This window comes from Xenopus tropicalis, chromosome 5, assembly GCF_000004195.4.
Source record: "Xenopus tropicalis strain Nigerian chromosome 5, UCB_Xtro_10.0, whole genome shotgun sequence".
Taxonomy (NCBI): Eukaryota; Metazoa; Chordata; class Amphibia; order Anura; family Pipidae; genus Xenopus; species Xenopus tropicalis.
Window position 1 is genome coordinate 129352610 of NC_030681.2, and position 27799 is coordinate 129380408.

General features: G+C 38.7%; 1 protein-coding gene across 1 annotated transcript in view; it reads left to right on the plus strand.

Moving 5' to 3' along the window:
* rasa2 (RAS p21 protein activator 2) overlaps window positions 1–27799 on the plus strand; it is a 57173-nt gene extending 29374 nt beyond the window's left edge. The window contains 19 exon segments of the mRNA NM_001097197.1: window positions 445–528; window positions 1625–1697; window positions 2583–2659; window positions 4875–4976; window positions 6095–6251; window positions 6521–6669; window positions 6828–6942; window positions 9303–9377; window positions 10197–10320; window positions 13542–13648; window positions 13919–14005; window positions 14121–14198; window positions 16349–16422; window positions 17130–17236; window positions 17745–17827; window positions 17993–18201; window positions 18931–19034; window positions 23114–23297; window positions 24313–27799. Coding sequence (NP_001090666.1) covers window positions 445–528; window positions 1625–1697; window positions 2583–2659; window positions 4875–4976; window positions 6095–6251; window positions 6521–6669; window positions 6828–6942; window positions 9303–9377; window positions 10197–10320; window positions 13542–13648; window positions 13919–14005; window positions 14121–14198; window positions 16349–16422; window positions 17130–17236; window positions 17745–17827; window positions 17993–18201; window positions 18931–19034; window positions 23114–23297; window positions 24313–24343 — 2020 coding nt within the window. The 3' untranslated portion in view covers window positions 24344–27799.

Genomic DNA, 27799 nt, shown 5'->3' on the forward strand with positions numbered 1-27799 from the left:
CCCCGTAGGTGAAGATATCGGGTGAAGATCCGATCACAAATCTTCACATGTATGGGGGACCTTTACTCTTACAGATGACTTTTTTTTTTGGAGGAGGAGGAGAATGATTTTAGTGAAGCTTTGTTATCCCATTCTGTTGCATGTTTATACACGATTTATCACATTTAAGATCATGTTATATATAAATACCCAGTGCAGATAGCCATCAATGGTTTTTGAAAATGTATTATATCCTGATAGTTGTTTGTATATAGTTATAGCTATGGCAGAAGTCACCTTGCCTGTGCAACTCATACAGCTTCCCATGAACTGTTGCTGGCAGTGGTGACACAGCAGTGGTCAAAACAAGTTTTTTTAAATTGTTTGCTAAATATTTTTAATGTTTTGTCACTCCACGAACACTACATATAAAAACTGTTTTCATGTAATATTTTCTTCTTTTAGCATATTGGAATGTGAAGGATTACCGCTTGTGAATGGGCAGAGTTGTGATCCGTATGCCTCTGTATCTGTTGTTGGGCCTTCCAGGTGAATTTTGCATATTGCTTTTTTCAAAGTTTTAATTTATTTAAAGAAAAGTCATTAGGTGTAGGTTTATACTGATTCTTATTAAAACTTTCGGCCGAATACTGAACTGAATTCCAATTTGCATATGCAAATGAAATTACCCAGGGGTACAAAAGAACCATGTGGGCGGTGGAAAATTTTCAACCTCCTTTTTTATGTGACAAAAAATCACATGATTTTAAGGATTCATTTCTGCCAGGACCATGGATTCGGCCGGATGCGAATCCTGCTGAGAAAGCCAGAATCTTGGCCGAATCATGGATTTGGTGCATCCCTAATTCTTATTGCAAATGGGTTTCACTGATCCCAGCAGCCAGGTAACTGTTGCTTTGTGAGGCTGCAATTTTATTTTGTTACTTTTCATTACTTACCATTCTAGTTAGGAACTCCTCTATTTTCCTGTCTCTTTCTCAAACCACTGCTTGGTTGCTAGGTTAAAATGGGCCCTAACAACCAGATAGCTGCTGAGATTTCAACCTGGAGAGCTGCTGAACAAAAAGCAAAATCATTCAAAAGCCACTTTAAAAAAGGCAAATTTCTCAAAATAGCATTCTCTACATCAGTGTTCCCCAACCAATGGTTTGTAAGCAACATGTTGCACCCCAACCCCTTGGATGTTGCTCCCAGTGGCCTAAAAGCAGGTGCTGATTTTTGAATTCCTGGCTTTTGGGTTGGATAAAAACTGAGTATAATGCCAAACAGAGCCTTCTGTAGGCTGCCAGTCCACGTAGGGGCTATTAAGTAGTTAATAATAGCTCTAATTGGCACCCCAGGAACCTTTTTCATGCTTGTGTTGCTCCCCAACACTTTTTCCATTTAAACGTGGCTCACGGGTATAAAAGGTTGGGGATCCCTGCTCTACATCATACTAAAAATTAATTTAAAGGTGAACAAACCCTCTATGAATGAAGAGTTCTTAATGCATAGATATTGTTCAACTTCAGTAAAATCTGAACCATAAAATATTTTATTGCGCACAGAGTACTATTTCAATTAAGCGCGTATATTTATGAACCTTTTGTGTTGTGCTTCCCCCACACACATTTTTCTCTTTTAGAAACGAACAAAAGAGAACAAAAGTAAAAAAGAAAACCAGTAACCCACAGTTCAACGAGAAGTTTTACTTTGAGGTAAATAAATTTGATGTTTTAGTTGCGTGTCTGTGCTGTGCGTATTGTCAGTGATGTCTGATAGACCCAAGCTTGCCAGTCAGGCTGCCAGCAAGGTACACTCTCCTAATAATGATGAATAAAGTGTGAGTGAAAAAGCACTAACACTTCTGTGAATGCCACGTTAGAGCTGTGTTGAGCTTGTTGTACTTCTTATTTTCAAAAATCGTGGTGGCCCTAATTCTCCAGCCCCAAAATGGACATGTTTTCATACACTGTATTTAGTCACTGATTCTTCAGCTACCAAAATGTAGACAGTCTATATTTATTGTATTTGTGCTTTACATAGTCTCTAGAGACCACTGATTGTTGTAGATATTGAGGTGAGGCTTAGGTTTACAATTCAATGTACTTGTTGGAATTATAAATAATTGATACTATTTGTGGGGAATTAAAGGATTTTCAGCTATTCAGGTATAGGGTCTATTATGTAGAATCTTTGCAATGTGGGGGCTTCCCAGATAAGTATAGTGTTGCTTTGCCACAAATATAGAGTCATGCAGGTCAGTTAGAAGGTACTGTTTTAACAGAGAAAAAAAAAACATTTTTGAGCATTAGAATTATGTGCATGACATGGACTCTCTGTACTACGGGAGCTTTCTGGATAACTGATTTCCAGATTAAAGAAAATTTGCTCTGGATTGTTTTTTTATACTTAAGGTATTTTCCTAACACAAAATAATCACATTAAAAGAACCTTTACACATGATGAGAAACTGAATATTAATCCATACATATGGCAAAACAAGTTTTGGCCATAAATATGGCGCTCCTTAAGCATATAAAGACACACATTCACAGGTTGGTTGCTTTTTGCAAATGGTAAAGTTTACATTGCATTTCCAGGTGACAAGATCAAGCAGCTACACCAAGAAGTCCCATTTCCAAGTAGAAGAAGAAGATATTGAAAAACTGGAAGTGAGGTTTGTAGTACAGAGTTTTTATTAAATGGCTTCCTCTAGAGCAGGGATTGAATATAAAGTGGGTGAATTTTGGAAATTTCACATTTTGACAAATCTTCCCCTATGTGTAGAAGCCATAGAAATGTAAAAGTGTAAAAACTTTTTCAGCAATTAGTGAAAAGGGGATTTTATTCTAGGAGGTATCATTGATGATCACATCAGGAGCCCCAACTGTATAGATAAATCTTTGCAGAAAGGTTTCTCCAGGAGTGGTGGTTCTTTTTTATATATTTATCTTTGCCTTCAGTATATTCAGTATATTTTGTTATAAGTATGAATGTTTGTGTTAACATCACAACTACAACAGAAATGAGCATTTACAGGAATTGTACAGCAATGCCTAGACATACAGGAGCATGGTTTAGATAGGTGTCTTTCCCTTCCTAAACCTGTACACAGTGATGCAGTTAGTTCCATAAATTTGCTGCTTACTTTTCTAGAATAACTTTGCCGCCTGGCATCATATTCTCATCTACTTATCTTTTTTCCCCCTTTACATTGTAAATGCTGTTTTAGCAGACATGCCATGGATGGTAAGCTGAAAGGCACCAGCATGTGTTTGCAGTTCTCATGTGTTGAGTGCAAATCCTTTACTCTTAGCTCTGTTTTGGTAGGATGGGTTAGGGGTGTACCTGCAACAGATTGCATTTAACTGTGTATTGTCCTGCAGATAACCGCATGACTATTTTTGGGCCCAGTATAAAGCTTTCATTCTGTGCTTACTTTATCTATATGTTTATATACACAAAGATCAATTTGCCTGTGCAGGACTGCAGAGTGCATTTTTAGGTTTATCTGGAGAATTCCATACCATAACAGATTGAAAAACTTCCTGTTCTTTATAGGATTTTTGCAGCATAATTGAAAGGCTTGGCCAATGCCATTGTCATCTATCTGAATCAGAAGCACAACGAGAGCAAAACTATTTTTTGTACAAAAGTCTGGTAATATGACTTGTCTAGTAGATATACTTGTCGCATTAGTAATCTAAAGATTGTATATTAGTAAACCGTGCATCTAGAGAATTTCTTCTTTTAACGCTTAGGGTGAAGACACATGGAGCTACTGAGTAGTAGCTACTTGTCACAGCTACAAAAATAAAAAATGCTTCTCTTCAATCTCTATTTTTGTTTTAGCAGAGGCAATTCTCAGTAGTGGCAGGTCTATGGTCTATTCTGGCATTTAGTAGCTGCTACAAGTAGCTACGTGTGTCTTTTCCATTAGACTAATTTCACACGTGGTGTTTTGACACTACTTATCAGAATGAAATCAATATCCTTTTCTGCCTGTCAACACTGCGCGAGTAGCCCTGTCACCCTTCTGTCCATGGTGCATTTTGGCCACTGATGCGCTCAGGCTGAAACGTTAGCATTCAAAATGCTGTTGAGATGTATGAAATTCGCTATGCTTATGGCAGGACCGTCAATAACAGCTGGACTACCCACCCAAAACATTTTTGCCTCTTTGTGAAGTAGGGACAAGCAGATAAGGTATATTTTTCAAATCTCCCAGAAAACTGCATTGGTCAGAATATCTTATCCCTTAGTCTAACAATGGCGTAAGCTAATTTCCCAGTATATTGAGCACCTTCTTAAATATGTCTCAGCATAATAAAGAACAGACAGGGAGAGAAAAACTGTAAACAGGAAGGAGGCTCCATCTGTACAGTTCTGAACAAAATGAATAATTTAACAAAAATACAGAATGCATATTTGACATTTCCTATTTATTGTTATGTGTTGATTGCCTCTTTTGGGTGATGTGTGCTAATTTGAAACACAGCAGCTCCTTTACTGCTTTTTTTTTTTTTTAGTAGAAAAAATATGTAATTTAATTAATGCCTTTTAGGTAGGTTTTATTTAATTTAGAGATTCCCATTTAATACAGTGAAATGGCCATTGGTGTGGCCCTTGTTTTCCCATTTATGTTATCAAATGTTTTCTTAGCACAGCAAAGTAACTCATTCCCAACAATCTGTTTTCTACCCTTGGAATTTTGATTTGGAGGCATGCATGTTTGTTGTGGTTGAGTGTTCATCGAGGAAAGGTACTACTACTAGAGAGTCTTAATATTTTAGTAAATTTTAAAAAAAGGGAAAGCTCTCTTCAGAAGAGCTGAGGGTTCTACTTGAATGGTGGGTTGGAGACATTTTTTGAAGTTTGTTATTCTGTTTCAGGGTTGATCTGTGGAACAATGGAAATCTTGGCCAGGACGTTTTCCTTGGGGAGATAAGAATTTCAGTAAAGGTTTTGAGGAATGATTCATCTCACAGGGCATGGTAAGGCAAAGCAGAACATATAATAGCATTATTTTATTTTTATTTAGCTTATGGAAATATTCATAGATCAATGTATCATTTCTTATAGAAGTCACCCTTTATGTAAAAGTTTCTAAGCAGATTCTGCATTGACTTGTGATATTTCTGGTCTTCAAAATCTTCTTTATCTCATTCCCAAGTCATCCTGTCAATCTGTTAATCCTTTTACATAATATGGGAAAGGGATGTGGTATTCCAGAACCTGTTTGCCCTTAGAAACGCAACACTAAGATCGGACTAACTTTGTCCATAGCTTATGTAGAGATTTACCGTGGAACAATATTTAGTATTGTGTTTAGTAAATGCTAGGAGATTTTAAACCATAGTGTCTCTTTAAGGGAGAATAAAAATATTCATTCTTTAGGCCTGCATAGTGCAGCAGTAAATGTGACTATCTATTCAAAACTAAGACTTGAGTTGTTTATGATGTGCTAACATGAAGTATTGCAAGAAGTATCAAACTACCAGAATGTGGTATTTAATTAATTTGTAAAAATATTTTTTTGCAACTGGTCACATTTCCTACTGGTCAATATGGCAGATTTATTATACTGCATGGCATTACTTTTGTGAAAACATTATTATAGTTTGTGTGTGTGGCCCATCTCTTTTCACATGTGGATCTGGTTTTAAAAGGACAAGGATATGTGATCTCTACCCTGCCCCATTTAAATGTTTTTTGTGATTTAATTCTCCCTCATTTGGACAGAATTGCTCATTCTTCATAACTGGACTGGCACTGGCTACACACATGTTCTCTTGTGATTTAACCGGTTCATTCGCTCTTAAGTACATGATCTGAAGTCTTCCTTTTGCTGGCCAATACGAACTTCCAAATTCTGGAGGTGCACAATTGTATGCAAGAAAATTGCTAATCTGCTGGATAGGTCCTTATATAATAATGGTTGGCAGACTGCAGAAATGAAATGCCAGTTTTGTATCTCTTATTAAACTAAACCATTAGGTGAGGGGTAACAGTGATTTTCCTCATAGGATAATCCTACTTGTCATAGCTCGTTGAACATAATTTTCTTAATGTAAGAGTACCAAATGAATGTTTCTTCATTTTCTTGTTTTAGGTATCTGCTACAGCCAAAAGATAATGGAAGTAAAACTTCCAAATATGATGATCTGGGCTTCTTGAGACTGAGTATCTGTTATACAGAGGACCATGTGCTTTCTTCGGACTGTTACTCTTCTCTTAGAAGCCTTATATTAAAGTCCCCAGAGGTTCGGGTAGGTTGCAGTTGAGCGATGTTGTTTGTATGTTGACATTTAGAATTTCAAGAGTAGAGGTACCACATTGGAGAGAGACAGGGAACAGGAGGGATAAAATAACAGTATATCAAGCGACTGTTACAAGAGTATAAGTGGGGTGAACTGAAAACAGGAAGGCTCATAAAGCTTGGCAGAGATTAAGCAAATTGGCAGATAAGCATAACGGACTTTAAATGGTCAAATAAATAAAAGTTGCATACAGACTGATTAATTTCTCTTTTAACCAGCCTATATCTGCGTCACCTGCTTTTATTTTGGGAGAAGTTTGCCGAGACAAATATGATGCCGTCCTTCCTCTCGTCCGGCTTTTGCTACACCACCAGAAGTTAGTTCCCTTTGTGGCAGAGATTGCTCAGCTCGACTTAAATGATACACAGTATGTATTTTCTCTAAGGTACTTGAAATGTGCTTAAGTTAATGGAATTTTTAGACTTACTACATCATCAGTTTGTGCTACATCTACAGTCTGACTTATAAGAGAACATAATTAATTGCAGAGTTCTGCATTTACTTATTTACTGTATTTCTTTGTAGGGAAGCAAATACCATCTTTCGGGGCAATTCTCTAGCCACTCGTTGCCTTGATGAGACTATGAAGATTGTAGGAAAACATTATCTGAAAGTAACACTGAAGAATGTTCTAGATGAGGTAATGCTAATTTTAGCCAGAAAAAACAGTAGGGAGATACTTTATACTTTCCCACACCTAAAAAACGACTATCCAACCTGTACAAAAATGTAATGGAGAGCCTCCCACCACCCTTTAATCGGGCCTGCCAACTTTGGCACCAAGCTATCCCAAATCTTCAGGAAGACCAATGGGAAGAAGCCATAGATACAGCCTATGACTACCTCATTTCAATTAAGGATAGGCTTATACAATACAAATCTCTCCATCAATTTTATATAACCCCCCCCCTGAAGTTACTGAGAATAGGCAAGAGACAGAACGATCTCTGCCCCCGATGTGACACCCCTGGTGCAAACTTTATTCATATGATTTGGGCATGTCCCCCTGTAAATAGATTTTGGAAGGATGTAATGGGCACCATGGCTCAAGAGCTGGGCACCCCCCAAATAATCAACCCTGTAGTCTGCCTACTGGGGGTCATTGATGATATCCTCCCCACTAACGCAGCCAAAATTAGATTCCGCACTCTTATGTTTTATGCAAAAAAGACAGTTATTATGCACTGGATGGGGAACAACTTACCTTCACTGAACTTCTGGAGGCAGCTAGTAGATAGCGCTCTCCCGCTTATGAAACTCACGTATAAAACAAGGGGAGCGATGGACAAATTCGAAAAAGTGTGGAGTGACTGGTGCAAAGCAGACTCTCAAGGCCAGTAACCCTAACATAGCCCACCGCCAACCAAACCCACATAAGTACACCTGCCACCAACGATAGAATACTATACTTTGTACTGAAATAATGATGACACTGCAATACAATTTTCTTGATTTATTGTAACAAACTGTATAGCAACATTTATGCTTCCACTTTGTTGTCTTGTTTGACTTTTGTAAAACAAATAAAATCTACCTTTAAAAAAAGAAAAAACAGTAGGGGAAAAAAAGCAGGGGTACACTGTCATAAGGATAAGTGTTTACATTTAACGGAATAGTGTGGTTTGAAAAACAGAAAAACCATTTCTGTTTCTGGCAAACAACAGTCTTATCTTGCTTTATGGCAAAGATTCTAAGTATATAATCAGGATAAGAGTTACAATTACACATATGCATGTCACTTTATCTAAAAGGCATATTTATATTTCCTACATTGCTGCTAACACTGTGCCCTCAGCCTTAGAGTGGCTGATTTATAAATGAGAGTGAAGAGAGCAGTGCTGAGCTCCAATTCAGTTAAAGGAAAAGGAAAGCCTTAAAGGAACAGTAACACTAAAAAATGAAAGAGCTTTAAAGTAATAAAAATATAATGCACTGTTGCCCTGCACTGGTACAACTGGTGTGTTTGCTACAGTAACACTACTATAATTTATATAATAAGCTGCTTTGTAGCCATGGGGGCAGCCATTCAAACTGGAAAAAAGGAGAAAAGGCACAGGTTACATAGCAGATAACAGATAAGTTCTGTAGAATACAATAGTGTTTTATCTGTTATCTGCTAAGTGCCTGTGCCTTTTCTCCTTTGAATGGCTGCCTCCATGGCTACATAGCAGCTTATTTATATAAATTATAGTAGACTTTCTGAAGTAAACACACAACTTTTACCAGTGCAGGGCAACAGCACATTATATTTTAGTTATTTTTATACACTTTCATTTTTTGGTGTTACTGTTCCTTTAAATCCATAACGACTCCAAACTGTAGTCCATTGTAGCCCCTTTCCAGTACATTACAAACCCCAAATTTGTCAATAAATGAGCTTGAAGGAAATCCTTTGCACAGTAAAGCTTGCATATTGGTTCTACCAACGTCATTCAGGTTTCACTTCATGTAAATTCTGCATGTAACAGTAAAATAATTTTTACACTTAATTAGGATGATATTATAAGGAAGGTAGCTATTAGATGACAATATCCCTTTTCCATAAGTAGGCTGAATTTCTCTGCATAGCAATATTATATAAAACTTTTATAAACATACAGGATATATAGATAGATACACAGAAGGGGATTGTGGAAACACTCCAAGGCTAAATAAAATATACAAATACAATGGAAGTGCGACTGATCTGGCCAAATTAACTACAAGCAAACAAGAGAAGGGGGATTGATCAATGCACACTACCTGGTCCCCTGTTGTAAATACATGCAGTAGCATAGATAATTTACTTATGAAACGGGACCAGGGAATGTGCATTGATCAATCCCCCTCTCTTGTTTGCATTATTATACTAAAGTAAAGCTAGCTAATTGCTTCTTCAACCCATCTCATCCCAAACTCAATTCGCTAGTGCTGGCATATGGTACTAGAGAAGGCCCTTTGTGGAATATTGCCCAGGTTTCCCTTTATGGCATGATCTCACACGGTCTTTGTATATTACAGATTTGTGATTCCCCAAAACCCTGTGAGATAGACCCCAACCGCCTGAAAGAGGGAGACAATGTGGACAATCACAAGGTAAGTTTTTATTATAATCTTTGTGTTTTGTTAGGTTTTTGTTTTTCTAGAAATGAAACACCAACATGTATTACAATAAACAATTTAGAGGGAAATATGAATGACTTTTAAACTGCTGCTTCTTGCAATTTTTTCTTAAGAACAACCTTGAACACTGTTTTGCTTTTCCTGTAATGCAGTTTTGCCTATTTGAGAAAGCTATTTTAGGCAATTCTGTTTACTGTGAAGGAACGTTGTACTGAAAACTTAAAAGGAGGTAGGGCATTGGCCAAGAAACCTTTCACAGGTGGATTAGAAGAGATATCAACTTTGTAGTAATTATGAAAAGCTTTGTTTTTAATGATTGAGACGCATTATGAAGGTAGGTTTTAGAGGTGCATGGCAATTTCCAGTCTGGCGCTCCTTGCAGAGAGCAACAGCCCTGTGGAGTGCAAGTCCTGCTTAATGAACATTAAGGGATGCAATTGGTCTTCATTTTCAATTTGTATATGCAAGTTAGGGTTCATATTTGTTTTGGGATTCAGCCGAATCTTTCACAAGGGACTCAGGATTTAGCCAAATCTTTCACAAGGGACTCGGCATTCAGCCAAATCCCAAAATATTGTATTTGGTGTATCCAAAAGGAATATATTATTTCTGTAATACAATTAAGAAATACTAAAAATGTTTAGTGAATGTATGTTAAAAAGTTTTTTTAGAATACTTATATCTTTTTATTTTGCATTTACATTTTTAATGAGACTGAGCTAGTGTCCTTTTCAGTTGAACCATGTTACATTGGGGAATAATGTATAACTCTTATTTCTGTTTGTTCTGCAGGAGAACCTGCGATACTATGTAGATAAGGTGTTCTTCTGCATAGTTAAATCTAGCATGAGCTGCCCCACCGTAATGTGTGATATTTTCTCTACTCTTAGACATATGGCTGTCAAGCACTTTCCCAGTAAGTATCACAGCATTGAACCTGCTGGAGATAAACACTTCCTCTTTAATTAAAGATATATGTGTGAAAATGTACAACTCCCATTGTAATGCAAATGTTAAAAAAATACAAGTGAGTATTACTGAGCAGTGACAATCATCTCATGCTTGCAATTTTTATAGAAGGTAAAAGGTGTCGCCTAACCCTATATTTTCAATGATTTTTGCTATAATGGTGAAGGTGTTACCTTTTATTGGGCAAGGTAATTGTTAACATAGAGAGTTCGGACCGCCTGTATACATTGTTGGGTTGTGATTTTCCACTGAGTAGTTTTTACAGGGAATTTTTGCCAGAAAAATGTTAACTGATAACCATATAAATAAGAGGATTACAGCATTAGCCATTATCTTTCATATTAATAATAGTTAGCCCAGAATTTAAACATATATATCGGGTTAGGCAACCCAACACAACCGCCACCCAGTTTGTCCTACCCAGACCCGCTACCTGACCCTGACTGCAAATAGGTAACTTACCTTCTGACTTGCGATATCCTCAGGGGAGTGTGGGAGGGACCAGTTTTGCACCTTAGCCAGGACTTTTTGCCTGAGACCCAACTGCTCTGTGGGTATTTCTCGTGTACCCCACCCGATGCTGAATTATACTGTCACATTCAAATAGAACTGACTTTTCTAAATGGAAGAATCTTCCTACAGATTTTTTGTTACCATAAAACAGGCTTGTGGAACTTGAGTTTTTTACAGTTGTGGATTACAGATTTACTGGCAAGTAGAAATGCCATCTTCGGCTCTGATGCTACATTTTTAAGGCATACACTCAGTATAATGGCTTTTGTTTATTATTATTATTTATTATTATTTTTCTTTACACTGGTTCCTTATGGAACTCTGTACAAGTGCTGTATGTGTATCTATAGTGTCACTGTATATGGAGCAAGGGCTAGGGCATCATAGGCACCTGTCACATGGGCTTAGTTCCGGGAATCCCATTATATTGTGGCATGTGCAATGCTCTGTTTGGCAGTTCTGACACTGGACCATCTCCATATCTTAATCCTTCCTGCATTGGCCACTCAGTGTCATGGATGTGATGGGAAAATTTTATGGTGGATGCTTTGGGTGTCAAAACTTTTTGCATTTGTTGCAGAAGTCTGCCCCTTGTGTGCAGTGACAGCCATTAGGGCAGTGGCACATGTGGAGATTAATCTCCCACGATAAATCTTCGATAAAGCTGGCGACTAATCATCTTTAAATGCCATCCCACTGACAAGAATGTAAATCGCCAGTGGGATGACATAAGCATCACTTTGGTTTGCAGAAGTCGCCTGAAGTTTCCTTGTGAGGCAACTTGGGCGACTTCGGGAAACCGAAGCGATGTGTATGCCATCCCACTGGCAATTTACATTCTTGCCGGTGGGATGGCATTACGTGGAGATTAGTCGCCCGCGGTAACGACAATTTATAGCGAGCAAATAATCTCCCCGTGTGTGGAGTTACTTAGTAGCAGCTACTTGTCATGGCTAAACATCAGATGATACCCTGCCATAGGCAATATTGAGAATTGCCTATTCTAAAACACATGTAGGGGCAATTATCAGTAAGAGATCAGCATTGTCTATTTTAATAGCCATGACAAGTGGCTGCTACTAGTAGCTCTGTGTGTCACTTTATGTCACTGACTCCCTTAGATTGTAAGCTCTACGGGACAGGGACCTCCTTCCTACTGTGTCTCATACCACATGGCACTTATATATACATACATATATATATATTTATTGTATTTATTTATTATATCTCCCTGTGTGTAATTTTGTATTCTGTAAGACTGTACAGCGCTGCGTACCCTTGTGGCGCTTTATAAATAAAGTTATACATACATACATACATACTCCCGACCTCAGCCTATGAATGAGGATAAAACAGCTACTTTTGTGATTAGATTAGACTTTCTTTGATAGCAATAACTATTAATCCCAAAATCACTCACATAACCCCACCTGATTTAGTAAAATATATTGCTCAAAAACCCACTCCACCTTCCTCATGGAGAAATACACTTCTTCCTGTAGGGGGCGAGTACTATTGTTTTATTTTTACTGATGCTTTTCCTTTGAGCCTCTAGGACAATGACACATAGAGCTACTTGTAGGGCTACAAAATAAACAAGTAGCACCGCGTGTCCTAGCCCTAAAGGTGGCCATACACGGGCACGGGCTGCCAAATCAGTCTTAAAGACCCGAATCAGCTTATCTTCCTGTGTATGGGCTTACCTGACGCCTGGCCTAAAATTTCCCATATCTTGACTGGGCAGGTTTTATTTTGGCCCTAAAAAAAAGTGCGACACAAGGCAGTGGAGTTTTGTAGTGCCGTGCAAGATCCTTTATTGTATAGTCCTATAACATAAAAGTAAGTAAGCAACAGCACTGTGATAAATATGAAGTATAAGTAACTTGCATCCAAATTACAAGAGGGTTAAAGTAAGAAAAATGGTCTGAAGGGCATATAGGCACATTTTGATGGATACAATTCTAGTTAGACCTGAGAAGTGTCACTATCCCCTTAAAGGAAATGTAACACGAAATATTTTTAAGTAAAAAAAGCTATTCTACCCTACACCAATAACTGCCCTATCCTGCAAACCACTTAGTATTTTAAATGCTTTAATAGAAAATACCTGCTAAAACTTGGCTGCTTGTCAATTGAAATACGGCGAAGGAAGGAGCTGCATCCACTATGCGACGATCGACTGATCGAGCCTAGCCTGACTACTTCCTATACAGAAAGAAAGCTAGGCTTGATCAATAGTTCGTTGCATAGTGGTTGCTGCTCCTTCCTTCGCCGTATCGCCATAGTTAAATTGACAGGAAGCCAAGTTTTAGCAGGTATTTTCTATTAAAGCATTTAAAATACTAAATGGTTTGCAGGATAGGGCAGTTATTGGTGCAGGGTAGAATAGATTTTTTGCTAAAAACATTTTAGTGTTACTATTCCTTTAACAGTAAGAGCAAAAGTAGGAGATTTAGTATTTTTTTTTTAACTTTTAAATGAAATAAACATGTGAAATCTGAACCAGTAAAGTGACAGAAAAGTACACAAAGTTTGTGCAAAATAATTTTAATGGTATTGAATAATAGGGGTAAATGATGTGGTGACTGTATCTGTTTGTTGTGGGTATGGTGGTATGTATTGAATTGTAAGCTCTCTCTTTGTCTTTCAATGCAGAAGACCCCCATGTTCAGTATTCTGCAGTTAGCAGCTTTGTGTTCCTGCGTTTCTTTGCTGTTGCGGTTGTGTCACCTCACAGCTTCCAGCTACGACCCCATCATCCAGTGAGTGATCACCTTCAGCCTGTTCAATAGCATGCTTGGTCTGACATAAAACATCATAAATTCATAAGTCACAGCTTCATTCAACTAATGTACATGGTTAAAGGATTATACTTTTTATACTCAAGTCTTCGGACTTGTCTGCCTTGTTTCCTTATGGCACGCCCAGAACATTAACTATTATTTGCTATTTGGAGGCCCAGCTTTCTCTCTGTTTTGATAATAATAAATGAAAGAATAATTTTATCATAGTTTTTTGGTTTATTTGTATAGGATGCACAGACATCTCGGATACTGACCCTTATCTCAAAGACTATCCAGACCCTTGGTAGTGTCAGCAGTTTGACCAAGAGCAAACCAGTAAGCTTGTGCTACTCCGCAATAATATTTCCTAATACACGAATAGTATTTCCATGTATATATTTATATATAGATATATAATAATAGTTGCTATGACTTTATTTTCCTGTTTTAGTCTAGCTTCAAGGAGCAGTTCATGTGTGACTTTTTCAAGATGTTTGAAGAGGAAACGTACACTAAAGTGGTGAAGAAGGTTTGTTCAGCATATTATATCAATGAACAATAATTACCAGCATGGTTTTAAAGGTTGTTTATAGTTCGGAATCCTCGGGACCTGGGGTCATTCTGTAGTTTGGATCTCCATACCATAAGTGTGCTAAAAATCATTTAAACATTAATTAAACCCAATAGGATTATTTTGCCTCCAATAAGGATTAGGGTCAAGTACAATCTACTGTTAAATCATTACAGAGAAAAAAGAAAATCAATATAAGCAAATAATTTAACATTGTTTTAAGTGGAGTCTATTGGAGATAACCTTTCTATAATTCGGAACTTTCTGGATAAGAGGTTTCCAAGTAACGGATCATAGACCTGTATATAAAATGCAATAGTATATAAAGTTAGCAGCATAGTATGGGTAATCATACAGCAGAGCTAGCGAATGACAATAGACAAGTACCATCAATCCTAGACTTTTCATGTTCTGCAGCACATAAGAAAGGGAAATAATAAAAACCTCCTATATCTATCAAGTATTTCTGTGGGCAGTGCTATTTGCAACAGTGCCCACAGCAACACTAACAGTGGCCCAAATGTTTCCTATTTCCCACACCACAGTCAGTACAGACACATTGGTGTGTGGTGCCAAATCAGCCCCACCCCTTCCCTTTTGCACCAGTCTACAATGCTGAGGTTAAATTCTGTGACTGCATGGAAAAAGTGTCAGAGAGTACAGTTTGGTTTAAATACTATAACACATCTGCTCATCTACTGAACATCAATCTGGCACGCAAGGCACACACCCCTATAATCCAAACTGCATTTGGGTGGCTTTCTTTAGCAACCCCCTCAATGGACATGGTGGTCTGTGTGATTTAAGGGGAACAATTGTGAAAATAAAAATTATAAATTAAAATATCAAATTATAAGCTTCATTACACTTACTAAGATACTTTATGAATACAATCAATTAAAAACTACTCTATCTCCCTCTCCACATCTGTTTTTCTTCATTCTCTGTTCATGCAGGATCTTGGTATCAGATTTTCATTGACAGATCCAATATATCAGGCTTCCGACTTCTGAATAAAGAGATACAGATGCTTAGAGGGGGAGAGTGAAGAGTAACTTGATAAGTTATTTTGGAGGTGCAATTTACACAGGGGAAGGATAGGGGAAGACATACACCTTTGCTCTGTGGGTTTTTTTCTGTTTTTTACTGATTTTTGGGGTTTGACTCAACATGATATGAACCATACTAGGTGATGATTGAGTGTTTCATGATGCACTATTTTTATGTTCACTTTTGCTGTTATTGTTTGTTTTTTCATTTTATTATCTTTCACCAAACACTGTCATTAACCACAATTCTGTGATATTTTTGAAAAAATATTAAGAACCCTGTAAACGCAAAGACTTACTCAGTATCAGTGATCAGAACTCTGCATGTGTTTTAGCCCTTACAGTTTGTTTATCTGCAGCTTGAAAATGAGTTAACATATCCAGCCATAACTTAAGGGCCCTGACAAACGGGGTGCTTCAACACTTGGCAGGAAAGCGCCTAACATTACCTGCCACTTCCCATTATATGGAATATAAAACATGTGGGGATCCCCAATAGTAGCCCTATAAAACAGAAGATGGCATTTTTGAGTGATTACCAGGATAGCAGCATATAATGTGTTTTACATGCGGTGATTCCAACTAATGGGAAGAGGCAAGTATTGTCGGGCCCTTCATCTCCCACTAAGCTTCACTTGTGTCCGTGCCCTAATAGTTGCAAGCTCAGTTTATCTAGTACCGGGGTAAAATGGTATCCTTGAGAGTGGGTACTAATGAGTATATGTAATAGTATGCAGCAGGAAACAGGGCTTACCTCTGGCAGAATATAATATAAACTAGAATCCCCCCCCCCATACTGTTCCCTGTATATATTGGCAGCCCTTCTTAATGATTTGTATAATCCTGCATAAAACATCCTTTGGTGAGTAAATACATTGCAGAGCTTCGGAGATGTTAAAATGTGAAAGATGTTAAAATATGAAAGGCCCTCAAGAAACTTTAATTTTAAGTTTTTAATCCATCCGAACTATTCGGATAGCAAACATGCCATACATAACATTACTTTATATACTGAATCGTATAATTTGGCAAACTTTAATATGTTTTTTTCCCCTGCAGTTTCTAGAGGAAATCTCATCTACAGAAACCAAAGAACCAAGTGGAGTCAGCGAGTCACTGATTCTGAAAGAGGGGTAAGTGTATAGCTAAGTATTACATTTCTTTAACATTTTCTGCTGCTAGAAGTTAATTTAGCACATGCACCTGCGTTACTTCTACAGGATGTTGTACAGTGCCATAACTATACAGGAAGCAGACCCCACTGCTTCCTTTTTGGTTGTAGAGACTATAGAACCCAGAGACCGACATCCCACTCACTGCCCTTCTCCCCAGCCACTCTCCTATATAAAATTGAATGGGTGGTCCAAGCTGGTGGTGAGCAAGGGGGACAGGTGGCCAGGTATGGGCGGGTGGATTGCTGTTTCTGTCCCGCCACAGATTTTGTTTTTTGGCAGGGTGTCTGTCGAGGGATAGTTAGGCCACTAAAGCAAATTAAGCTGCTTCTTAAGTTATTCCTTTTCTTGCCATTGTGAAATTCTGAAAGGAAGGAAAATTGCTTTCCTTGTCTAAAAAAAAAAAAGACCTCTACTCATTTTGGTGCTTTCTATGTATGCATATTTTGTTTTTCGTCAAGCTTAATTTGAAGGAGTCCTAGAAAAAAATATTATGCTACAGTACTAGAGCGTATTTATTCCTGGCAGTGTCTATCAGTGGTTAGCCGTGTGCTGGTGCAAATGTGCAAACAAAATGCATATTAAAGGTCAGGCACTTCTGCCATCCCCATGTCTTTTGAAACATGAATAAAATGCCTGCATTACTGTGTTATTCTCTCGCTTGACAGGGAGATGCATAAGCGAGCACTGGGGCGTACCAGAATTGGCAAAAAGAACTTCAAAAAACGATGGTTTTCCCTAACAAGTCATGAGCTCACGTACCACAAACAGAAAGGTAATGAGACATCTGGATGCTAATAAAAGATGGAGGGGTACAGATGTGGACTATTTGGGATAAAGAAACTGGGGGCTTGTGTGATAACATAATTGAGGTGAGCATATGGGGAACAATGCATTCTAAATATGCACTGGCTTGCTTATATTGGTCTTTTTATAGATCCATCATGCTGTTTGTGTTTAGTTGACTGCTCATGTTTGCATCCACTACTGCAGTTTCTTTGCAGCATATTTCCTTACAATGTTTAGTATATTGGCTATTTGCCAGTTCTATGCAGGCAATCCATTGGTGATAGCTGAAATCCTGTCTATCTCATAAAGAATGTGTCATGTAGGAAATCTGGAAATGGCAGAAACCCCTGTTTAGAATCCTCAATAGAATAAGCAGTGTGGCTTATTTTAGAGTAACTGTGTACTGGGTTGGACAGAACCATCCCACAACCATTAAATTGTTACACTTTCATATCTGGTGTGAAATAACATTAAAACCCCTCTAATTTTCACAGATAAAGAACCTGTATTTAGTATTCCAATTAAAAATATCCTGGCTGTCGAGAGACTGGATGAAAGTGCCTTCAGTAAAAACAATGTAAGTGATTGTTGCTTTCAGGGCAGCCTCTGTACTCTATACTCTGTAGCCTCTTTTTTTCAGTGTCCTGGTTAAAAACATGCCTATATATGTACCTTATTATCTGTATCTGTTTCAGTCAGCAGTTGTATTTACATATGATCCTCTAACTGACTTCTCTTACAGATGTTTCAGGTGATTCATAATGAGAAGCCTCTGTATATCCAGGCCAATAACTGCATAGAAGCCAATGAGTGGATTGAAATACTAAGCGGGTTAAGTCGACGCAACCAGAAAAGATTAAGCAAATACCACCCCTCTGTATTTCTGGGTGGGAGTTGGCTCTGCTGTAAAGCAGCCAACGACGGCACAGAAGGATGCTGCCCCTGCACTGTGTGAGTATACAGAACAAAAGTAGCCTGGCACAGATGGATACTCCCATGTAGTTGTTACATTTCATGGTTGATTTGTGGGCAGAGTTAAAGAGGAATTACCACTGGAATGAAAGCATTCAGCGCTATTTCCAGTGTGAATTTAATCTTATATGCAAAATATTGTCTCTAGCCAACATTTTAGACATTTTTATGTCTCATACAGAGCCATATAAAGCATAGGAAAGGGCTACATTTGTTTGGAGTTGCCAGCTCACTCCTGTAAATTGGGACACGCAGAAAAATTGGGTGGGAAACAATTCACATGCATATGTGCATATTCAACGCAGAATCCTGGATAAAGTGCCTCCCTATTCACTGCGCAGTGTGTTCGTCCTGCTTGCGTGGAGAATGGAATATTGTATGAGCTCATTCTGAGTTACTGGTTGTGTTGATCTGTGATCCTGTAATACTCTGCAACTGTTACATATTACTCTTATTCAGTACACCTGCTCTCTATCTGCCCTTTAATAGAACCTCTTGACTACATTAAAATGGTCCATTGGACAGTTTTATGGGAACTGTCCTTAGCTTTTGGTTTGCTTCATGGTCCAGGCTTTTTATTAATATTTTGTGAAATCCCAGCGGTTTCATTCCGGAACGTTCTGTCCTGGGTACAGTGCGTAATGCACTCAATTATATCTTTTCAAAGTCACTTCATTGGTTTGTACATGTCATGATTTCATTTGTCAGAGATGTTCCAGCTGATGTGGCACTGGATATTGATGGAGATCGCGAATGTGAAAGAATTCACCGTCTCTTCAGTGTGAATATGCAAAAGCTACTGAAAATGGAAGGTTGGTTTTCTACCCACTGTGTATGACTGTATTATGCCAGTTAACTCATTTGTGAGCCATTTTGGACAGAAAGCAAACTGCTCCAATCTGTCTTATAAAAAATACATGCTGAATTAAAGGAAGAACTCCCTTATTCTCTACCCTGTTCTAGACCTGCCTTCTCAATTGCCTGAAGGCTACACTGTGCCCACAACTTTTATGCTTGTTTTGGGGCAGTGTAAGCTTCCGAAAGGCTAAAATACTCCTAAACCAGTATTTAGCTTATAGAAGTCTCCACGTACCATCTAGTCTTACATAAAAGCAGTATAGAATGCATTCCAAGGTCTAGTGGGAAGGCCAGAGTTCCACACCCACAGGCAGTGCTGCCATCAGAAATATTTCACTCCCCATAAGAGTCATTGTGGTGCTGCCTTATCACACAGTACAAATATACAACTGCTACCCATAAGCCTAGTGCCACACGGGGCAGATTCTCGGCCTGCAGATAAACGCAGCCCAAGAATCCGCCCTTACTCGTGAAGAATCTGCTAGTTGTGCCTGCACCAGGAAGCATTGCTTTGGTCCGGGTGCTCAAGCATGTAGTTTCAGCCTGAAATACGCTGCAAGCAGATTTTTAAAGTGGAGGGGCAGATTCTCAGTTTATCTGCAGTGTAAAATGCTTAAAGGAACAGTAACACCAAAAAATGAAAGAGCTTTTAAGTAATAAAAATATAATGCACTGTTGCCCTGCACTGGTAAAACTGGTGTGTTTGCTACAGTAACACTACTATAATTTATATAATAAGCTGCTGTGTAGCCACGGGGGCAGCCATTCAAGCTGGAAAAAAGGAGAAAAGGCACAGGTTACATAGCAGATAACAGTTAAGTTCTGTAGAATACAATAGTGTTTTATCTGTTATCTGCTATGTGCCTGTGCCTTTTCTCCTTTGAATGACTGCCTCCATGGCTACATAGCAGCTTATTTATATAAGTTATAGTAGACTTTCTGAAGTAAACACACAACTTTTACCAGTGCAGGGCAGCAGCACATTATATTTTAGTTACTTTTATACACTTTCATTTTTTGGTGTTACTGTTCCTTTAATCTTTTATTGCTTTTAGCGATGCAATGTGGGGCATGTAATCTCCAGTAATTCCTAACACACATGCATGTAATTATCAGGAATCCTGCATATGGACAAAGTTCCCAGTATTCCTACAAACAGAAACTCTAATCTTGCCTACAGATTTGTACACAACCCTCAGCAATCATATATATGCATGCACATATTCTCTTGTAATCCTACAAGCAGGTGTTCTAGTAATAGTGCAGAAAGTTTATACATAATCCCCTATAATGTTGCACCCATATTCACAATCACTAACATCCCTACAGTCACCAGTCTGCAGAAACACACTTGCATAATCCCCATTATTGGTGCAACTACACGTTCAAATAATTGCTAGTAATACTGCAGAAACATTCTCCAACAACCCTACTGCTTATGTCGCGTGAGCACTTACAGCTGGATGCTGTGCCTGTACTTGGCACCATATGTGACATACAATCAAATCAAATACTTCGAAGAAACAATCCCCTGTTATCCGGTTCATTGGCACATAATCCTTTGTAACATATGCATATAATCCCAGTATTGCTGCAGATATATATGCTCTTTATGCCCAGTAATACTTCAGGCACATTTACGCTTAATCTCCCTATAATCCTGCAAAAATTTCCTGTCATCCTGCAGGCTAATTGGCTCATGATCCTTTATAGTTTTTCATAAAGATATCAACATAATTTCCAGTATTGCTGTAGATACATATGCACATAATTCCCAGTAAAATTGCACGCACCCAGAGTTGTTATACTAAATATTCCTTTAGGTAGCTTCTTATGGAGATGATGCCCAATCCGGCAGACTATTCCTCAATTCTTCAGGTATCCTAACGCATAATTCCATGTAATAAGGCAATCATATAACCCCCAGTAATTCTGCATGCACATTGGTACATAATCGTAAAATTTAGGATCCTTTGTGAAAGATTGGCCAAATACCAAACCGAATCTGAATCCTAATTTGCATGTGCAAATATGAGAACCGCACGCTTTGCACACGACGAAAAATGTTCAACTTCCACGTTTGTGGCAAAAAGTGATTTTAAGGATATTGGATTTGGTTCGGCTGGAGGCATGGATTTGACTGAATCCTGGATTTGGTGCATCCCTATTTTCCTGTAATCCCTTCCTTTATTTATTCCACACTCACCTATTTGTAAACTATATACAGATTAAATACAAATGTATAAAACACTGCTCCTATTTGTAACAGCACCACCCATAGGACTTCTGAGTGAGCAGCACAGAGCGATCTGCTTCTTCTCTCTTCATTGGCCGACGCCTGCGCAGTAGAGTGAAACAGCCAGTTGTTAAACCTTTCACTCTACTGCACATACACAGCCAACGCAAAGGAGCAAAAAGATCGCTCTGTGGTGCTTGCTGGAGTAGGGCTGGTGCGGGTTTCTGCTAAAAGTAGCAGGTAAGTTATTATAATCACGGGGGGAGGCGCATAAAGGTGATTTCACCTTTAAAGGAGAAGAAAATGGTAACATAAATACACACGTGAGGATATACCTTGACAAGAGACATAAGGAGTTGTGAATTGTAGCTGTGAAATACGGGTGGCTGATTTCTAGGCAGCCAGGGTACCTGAGCATTGCATTCCTCAAGGATCAGAAAGCCAGCAGCACTACACAGTTACCACATTCCAATAAAGCATTAGCTTTGCCCTTTGTGTGCAGTGAATCCTGGGGTGTAAACTGCTGCCAGTTCAGATTCATACCATGGGTCTCCAGATTCATACCATGAGTCTCCAGATTCATACCATAGGACTTCAGATTCATACCATGGGACTTCAGATTCATACCATGGGACTTCAGATTCATACCATGGGACTTCAGATTCATACCATGGGTCTCCAGATTCATACCATGGGTCTCCAGATTCATACCATGGGTCTCCAGATTCATACCATGGGTCTCCAGATTTAAACTTCATGCCGCACTGCTTGTCAGGTCCCATGCCAGCCACCCTGAGCCTATGAATGTTTACTAAAATGGACATGCTTTTTCAGCATAAGCTCAATGGATAGGGCTTGTGCTGAACACACTTTTGCCTATTGTATTTTGTTTGTAATTTTTTTATTTATTGTTGCCCAAAACAAGTACTGGTATGGGACCTGTTATGCAGAATGCTGGGGATCTGGGTTTTTTTTTTTTGATAAGGTATCTTTCTGTAATTTAGATCTCCCTACCTAGGCTACTAAAAAATCACTTAAACATTAATTAAACCCAACGGCATTGTTTTGTCCCCAGTAAGGAATGTTTATAGTTAGGATTTAAAAGTACAAGGTACATTTTTATTACTGGTAAAAGGAAACCATTTTTAAAATATTTGATTGTAATGGAGTTTATGAGAGATGGCCCTGTAATTGAGAGCTTTCTAGCTAAAGGATTTCCAGATAATGGATCCGATACCTGTAATTAAAACCACTTTTATTTTCTTTCTGTATCACTTCCTGGTTCTTTTGAGTCACTGTTTGTGCTGGAGTAGGTTCTTAAACAAAGTCCACATGTGCTCATCATTGCAAAGCTTTGTAAACTCCACTTGAACAAACTGCAGGGGGGAGGGGTGGTGTGATAGTTCACATTAGCAAAAAAATAGAAGAGAATAGAAAGAGAATAAGCAATATATTTTTAGCATAAGTTGCTTATGTTGAGCAAAGCAGTATATAAATGTACAGATATGGGATCAGTTATCCAGAAAGCTCAGAATTCTGCTTTTTGAACTGTATTTACTTTTTCTCTTAGTTGATCCCAACTAAGATATAATTAACCCTTATTAGAGGCAAAACAGTCGTACTGGGTTTATTTAATGATTTTTTAGTAGACTTAAGGTATGGAAATCCAATTTAAGAAGGACCTGCTATCTGGAAATCCCCAGGTCCTGAGCATATTACAGGTCCGGTACCTGTATACTGCGCCTTTAATACTCCATTGAACTAGCAAGTCATGATATGAAAAACTTACCTTTTCAGAGGCCTGCGGAACGATAGCAGTCTATCAAGGACCCCAAAAAGAGCACAGCGACTACAATTTTACCATTGAGGATTCTGTGACCACTTTTAAAGTTCTCCAGCAAATCAAAGCCATCACGGAGAACCTCAAGGAACTGCATGATAAACATAAAAAGGGCTCGACAAGCGCAAAGTATGGCAGCCAGTGAGTACTGAATCGCCCTGTGACTCATTTACAAACAGAAGCAAAGCACTAAATATCCTTAATGAGGATTAAATGCAAACCTGATTTGACGATTTATATATTATAGTACTTATGCAGTTAAAGGGGTTGTTCACCTTTTAAGTTCTCTTTTAGAATGTCCTATTCCTAGCAACTTTGCAATTGGTCTGCATTATTTATTTATTTTTTATTTGCCTTTCTTCTACACCTTTCCAGCTTTTTAAATGGGGGTCACTATCCCAGGCAGCCAAAAAACTGTTGCTCTGTGAAGTTACCATTTTATTGTTATTGTTACTTTTAATTTCTTATCTTTCTATTCAGTCTTTTTCCTATTCATATTCCTGTCTCTCTTTTTAACCAATGCTTGGTTGCTAAGATAAACAAGGCTTTAGCAACCATATTGCTCTGAAATTCCAAACTGGGGAGATGTGGAACAAAATGGTAAATAATTGGAAAAAAACACAAAAAAAAACAGGTATATAAATTAAGCATATTTGTTGTCACTGGATATGAAATGTGGTGTGTGTTTTTTTCCCCCGTCATACATTAAGTGTAAGGACCCACAGAGAAGTCTGCTATGGATCTCTTCTATGGTGGGCGACTAACCGCTCCGAAATGGCTTTCAACCAGCAAACACAGGAGTCGCTGTTGGAAAGCCTTCTCATCGCTTTTGTTTCTGAAGTTGTTGCAGGAGGAAACTTTGTGCAACTTCAGAATTCAGAAGCAATGCCAAGGGCTTTCCATAGGCAACTGTTATTGTTGCCGGTGGAAAGCCATTTCGGAGCGGTTATTTGCCTTTGATAGCAGAGATCTATTGCGGGCAACTGAACCACTCCATGGGTTCAGTTGCTGCTATAAGAAATAGTACATCTTACAGATTTAAATCATAGGCACACAATTATCAACTTTTTTTAATGCTGAGTTTAAGCATCAGTTTTAGCTTATTAGCAATTTCATGGACTTGTGCACTGACTTTATCCCATGCTTTTCTTTTCAGGGAAAATCCCATTGTGGGTAAAGGATCTTAGCAGCCACAACGTTTTGTTGTCTCTGAACTGGAACTGCTAAATGTCTGAAGCAAGAAGAAAATTTCTCAGCCAGTATCTAACATGGAGTTGGAAACTTCTACATTATGTAACCACTTGGAAGGAAACTCTTAAGCTGGAGCACTTAAACTTTCCTGGCATTAACAGTGCACAGAACTTACTGAACAAAAACAACTGAAAAAAGTAAAGAAATAGATCCCTGTGCCCAATAGGAGATCCAGCATGATGAGATTTGCACTGCTGGCAGTGCCTTGCTGCCATGTGTTATGACACAGCGTGGCAGGTATGATTCTTGCATCTGGTAAGGAGTGTGTCCTACGCTGGCAGAATAGTGTGACTAAGCAGTGGGAAATCTAGCAAATGCAAAGGAAGAAATCGGCAATCACAAAACTATTGATTTCTTCATGGATTGCATTGTGCTCTTTAGATTCCATGTTCAAGATGCCGGGTGAGACAGATGGAAAGGGTTTGTGCTTGTCCATTTTAAAAATCATCAGAGGATTGAGTGTTTAAGGAGCCCTCGCAGAGCCCGCATTTGGTTCTTACCGCCTCTGACAAACTTGGACAAATCAGAAAAGTTGAAACGGTACACATAGCATTCTTTTATTTATTGTTCCCTTGTTAATTCGGTATGTGGATTCTTTGTTCTTCCCAAGAGAGGTCTGGATGAGCCAGATGCAAAGCGAGAGGCCAAGTAGCGCACGTGTTTTTAACCAGTATGCAAGGGACATAATGAATTCCCTTTCAGATGGATAGCATTGTGCTGATGCGCGTGCCTATGAAATATGCTACATGCAACAGGATTTTACAAAAACAGACACCATGTATTGCTTTTTAATTATAGTTTTAAAGAATCCTAAATCCTATAGAAATGTCTGCCCGCTATGTGCTTGGGCTTCATTTTACTGACCGTGTTGATTGTAGAAATACATTTTTATATTTTGTGTAATGAACCTTTGCTTTGTCTGCGGAGGGAGCAACACTTAAAAGGGGCACCAAAGTTGTATAGTGGTATGGCAATCTCATTTTCCTGCATTTATGAAAAGTTGCCCTTATTTGTCCAAGTAGGTTGCTTTCACATTGCAAATATCTCATAACTAATGGAGGGCACTCCAACTGGAGGCCCATGGGCTTCATGTGACTTTCATGTGACATTTTAATGGTTCCCCCAACCTAAAGGCTCTGTAGACTTCCGTGTATGATCAAGATTTCTTATGCCAGATTTTATTAGCATAATTTCATGCAATTTAGTCTATACAGGCTTTGCCTGGGGTGGTTGGGGGGCAAACACGGCCCAGGGGCCTTCCACCTGGTTTCTTTTAATTTCCCACAACCTCTTTTAAAAACCACTTTGAGCACTTTAGTAATCTGGTCGCTCTGGGTTATGTAAACCTTTTCTCTCCTCTCCTTTTGCCCTTGTTAATAAAGATACATGGTGTATCTGGTTTCTCTTTTAAGATCAGTTCCATGATCAATGCTGTATTTCTATAGAGAGAAAAAAGTTAAAAAGGCTTAAATATTGTTCGAAGACCAAAGATATTTTTTTTTCTATATTTCTATTTATTTTTTAATCTTGCTTTGCTTTGTCAGTATTAATATGCTGGTACTACTTTCCCCACATTATCCCAGTGAAGGCTGCTGCTCTCCTAGGCTGCTTGCCCATTATTCCCAGTCTGTGTAATGCATAGCAAGCTCTTTCATACAGCATATATACCATCTCATACCGTATATATATCATACATCCTGTAGCAGATGTGGATCGCCAATTAGGTACCTTTGAATATTTTTTGTGGTCAGTGGGCTGTAGAACAGTCGCCATACATTAAAGGCTGGGTAATGCTTGCATTGCAGCTACATGTCCTTTGTGTACATACCCTGTGTATACCATCACCTCTATCCACTGTAACTGAACAAAACTGAATGAACACAGGGTCCTATCTTCCATTTTCATAGCTTAATGATGCCCTTGAATGGATACCATCATCACATAATTCCATGGGATATTTTATACAGTCTAAAATTGTGATCTGTAGTTTTTCGTGGGGAACCTGGGCACTTTTATCAGTTTCTCAAGCACTGACCCATCATATCCCTCAATATTCCTACCTGGAGTAGCCCACATGGTTTCTTAGGGGTTTGCTTTCATATAGTGGTATACTGCTGCAGTCAGTAACTGCTAATTTCTTTACACAGGGTAAGTATAGAGGGGCTGTGTGTGTTAGGTGAGTGCTACAGGTGATTACTTGGAACTAGCACTGAAATATAGAAGTGTTCACCCCCCAACAGCACCTTCTAGAAGCATGTACAATGCAAATAGGCAATAGCAACAAATCACTCCCTAACTGGCCTTCACCCTGAGCCCCCCGACCCATACTCTGTAATCCCCAGAGGGGCCAAGCTCACAGTTTGGCAATCAAGAGTGTAGTTGCACTCTATAGCAACTATATATTTGTCTTTGTTGCTTGTCGTTTAATCATTCATCTGTTTCTTTCAGCATCTTCGCTGTATTTGTGGTGAATTTCGCTTTTCTTTTTGCCACTAGCCATTCTTGCAATTCACAGAAATTAACTTAGGACCTATGGGGCCTGGCATTCAGTTACTTGAACTACAAGTACCCTACACCCTTTTCTCCATGAGGTTTGAATGTTTATGGGTAGCCAGGAATTTTATATACAGAACCTTGGGGCTTGGTGAGATATAAACGCAACCCCACTCTGATGGAGAGGAGGGCAAGTCGGAAGTGGAAAATGAAAGATAGACTGATTGATCCCTTTCATTATTAATCAGTATAATATCCTGATTAATATCCTGTTCTGCTTAGGGCCATTCCAAAGTATGGACCCTTGCAGAAGATCAGCTAGTGATGCTTTAGTGTATTGTGAGTGTTTGGCACCAATAACCATGGCACCTTCCATTTGGACACCCTTTTGTACTCCATAAACCAGCCACATAATCACCATAGGTGCACCTTGTAGTCCCTACGGGTCTAATTAAAGAATAATTACAGGCAAAGACAGATACTTGGCTTAAGATATAGGTACAGATGGAGAGGACCTTGTCGATGCTTTTTGTTTGAATGGGGACAAGTAGTGGCTGCAGCCAACAGGTCCCTGTGGATGTGAGTTGTAGTTGAGAGCAGGTTGCCTGGAGCCAAGTGCTGGCATTGCTTGGCCGGCAGCCGTTGGTTAATGAGCAGTTAATACAGCCTTGCTAAGTCCTGGGGCGCTACACGTATATCCCTCTCTGTCTTAGAATTGATCAGCCGTGATTTCCCAATGTTGTCCTTTCCTGTTGCTGTTTTGTATCCCGTCGTGTAATGCTGATTTGTTTTCTTTTAATTTAAATTTATTTTCTTACTGAAAGTATTATGTGTGTTTGTAAATTACTGTGTGGAAAACAGAACTTAAAAAAAGCTTCCGAATAAAATTTTACAAGTGA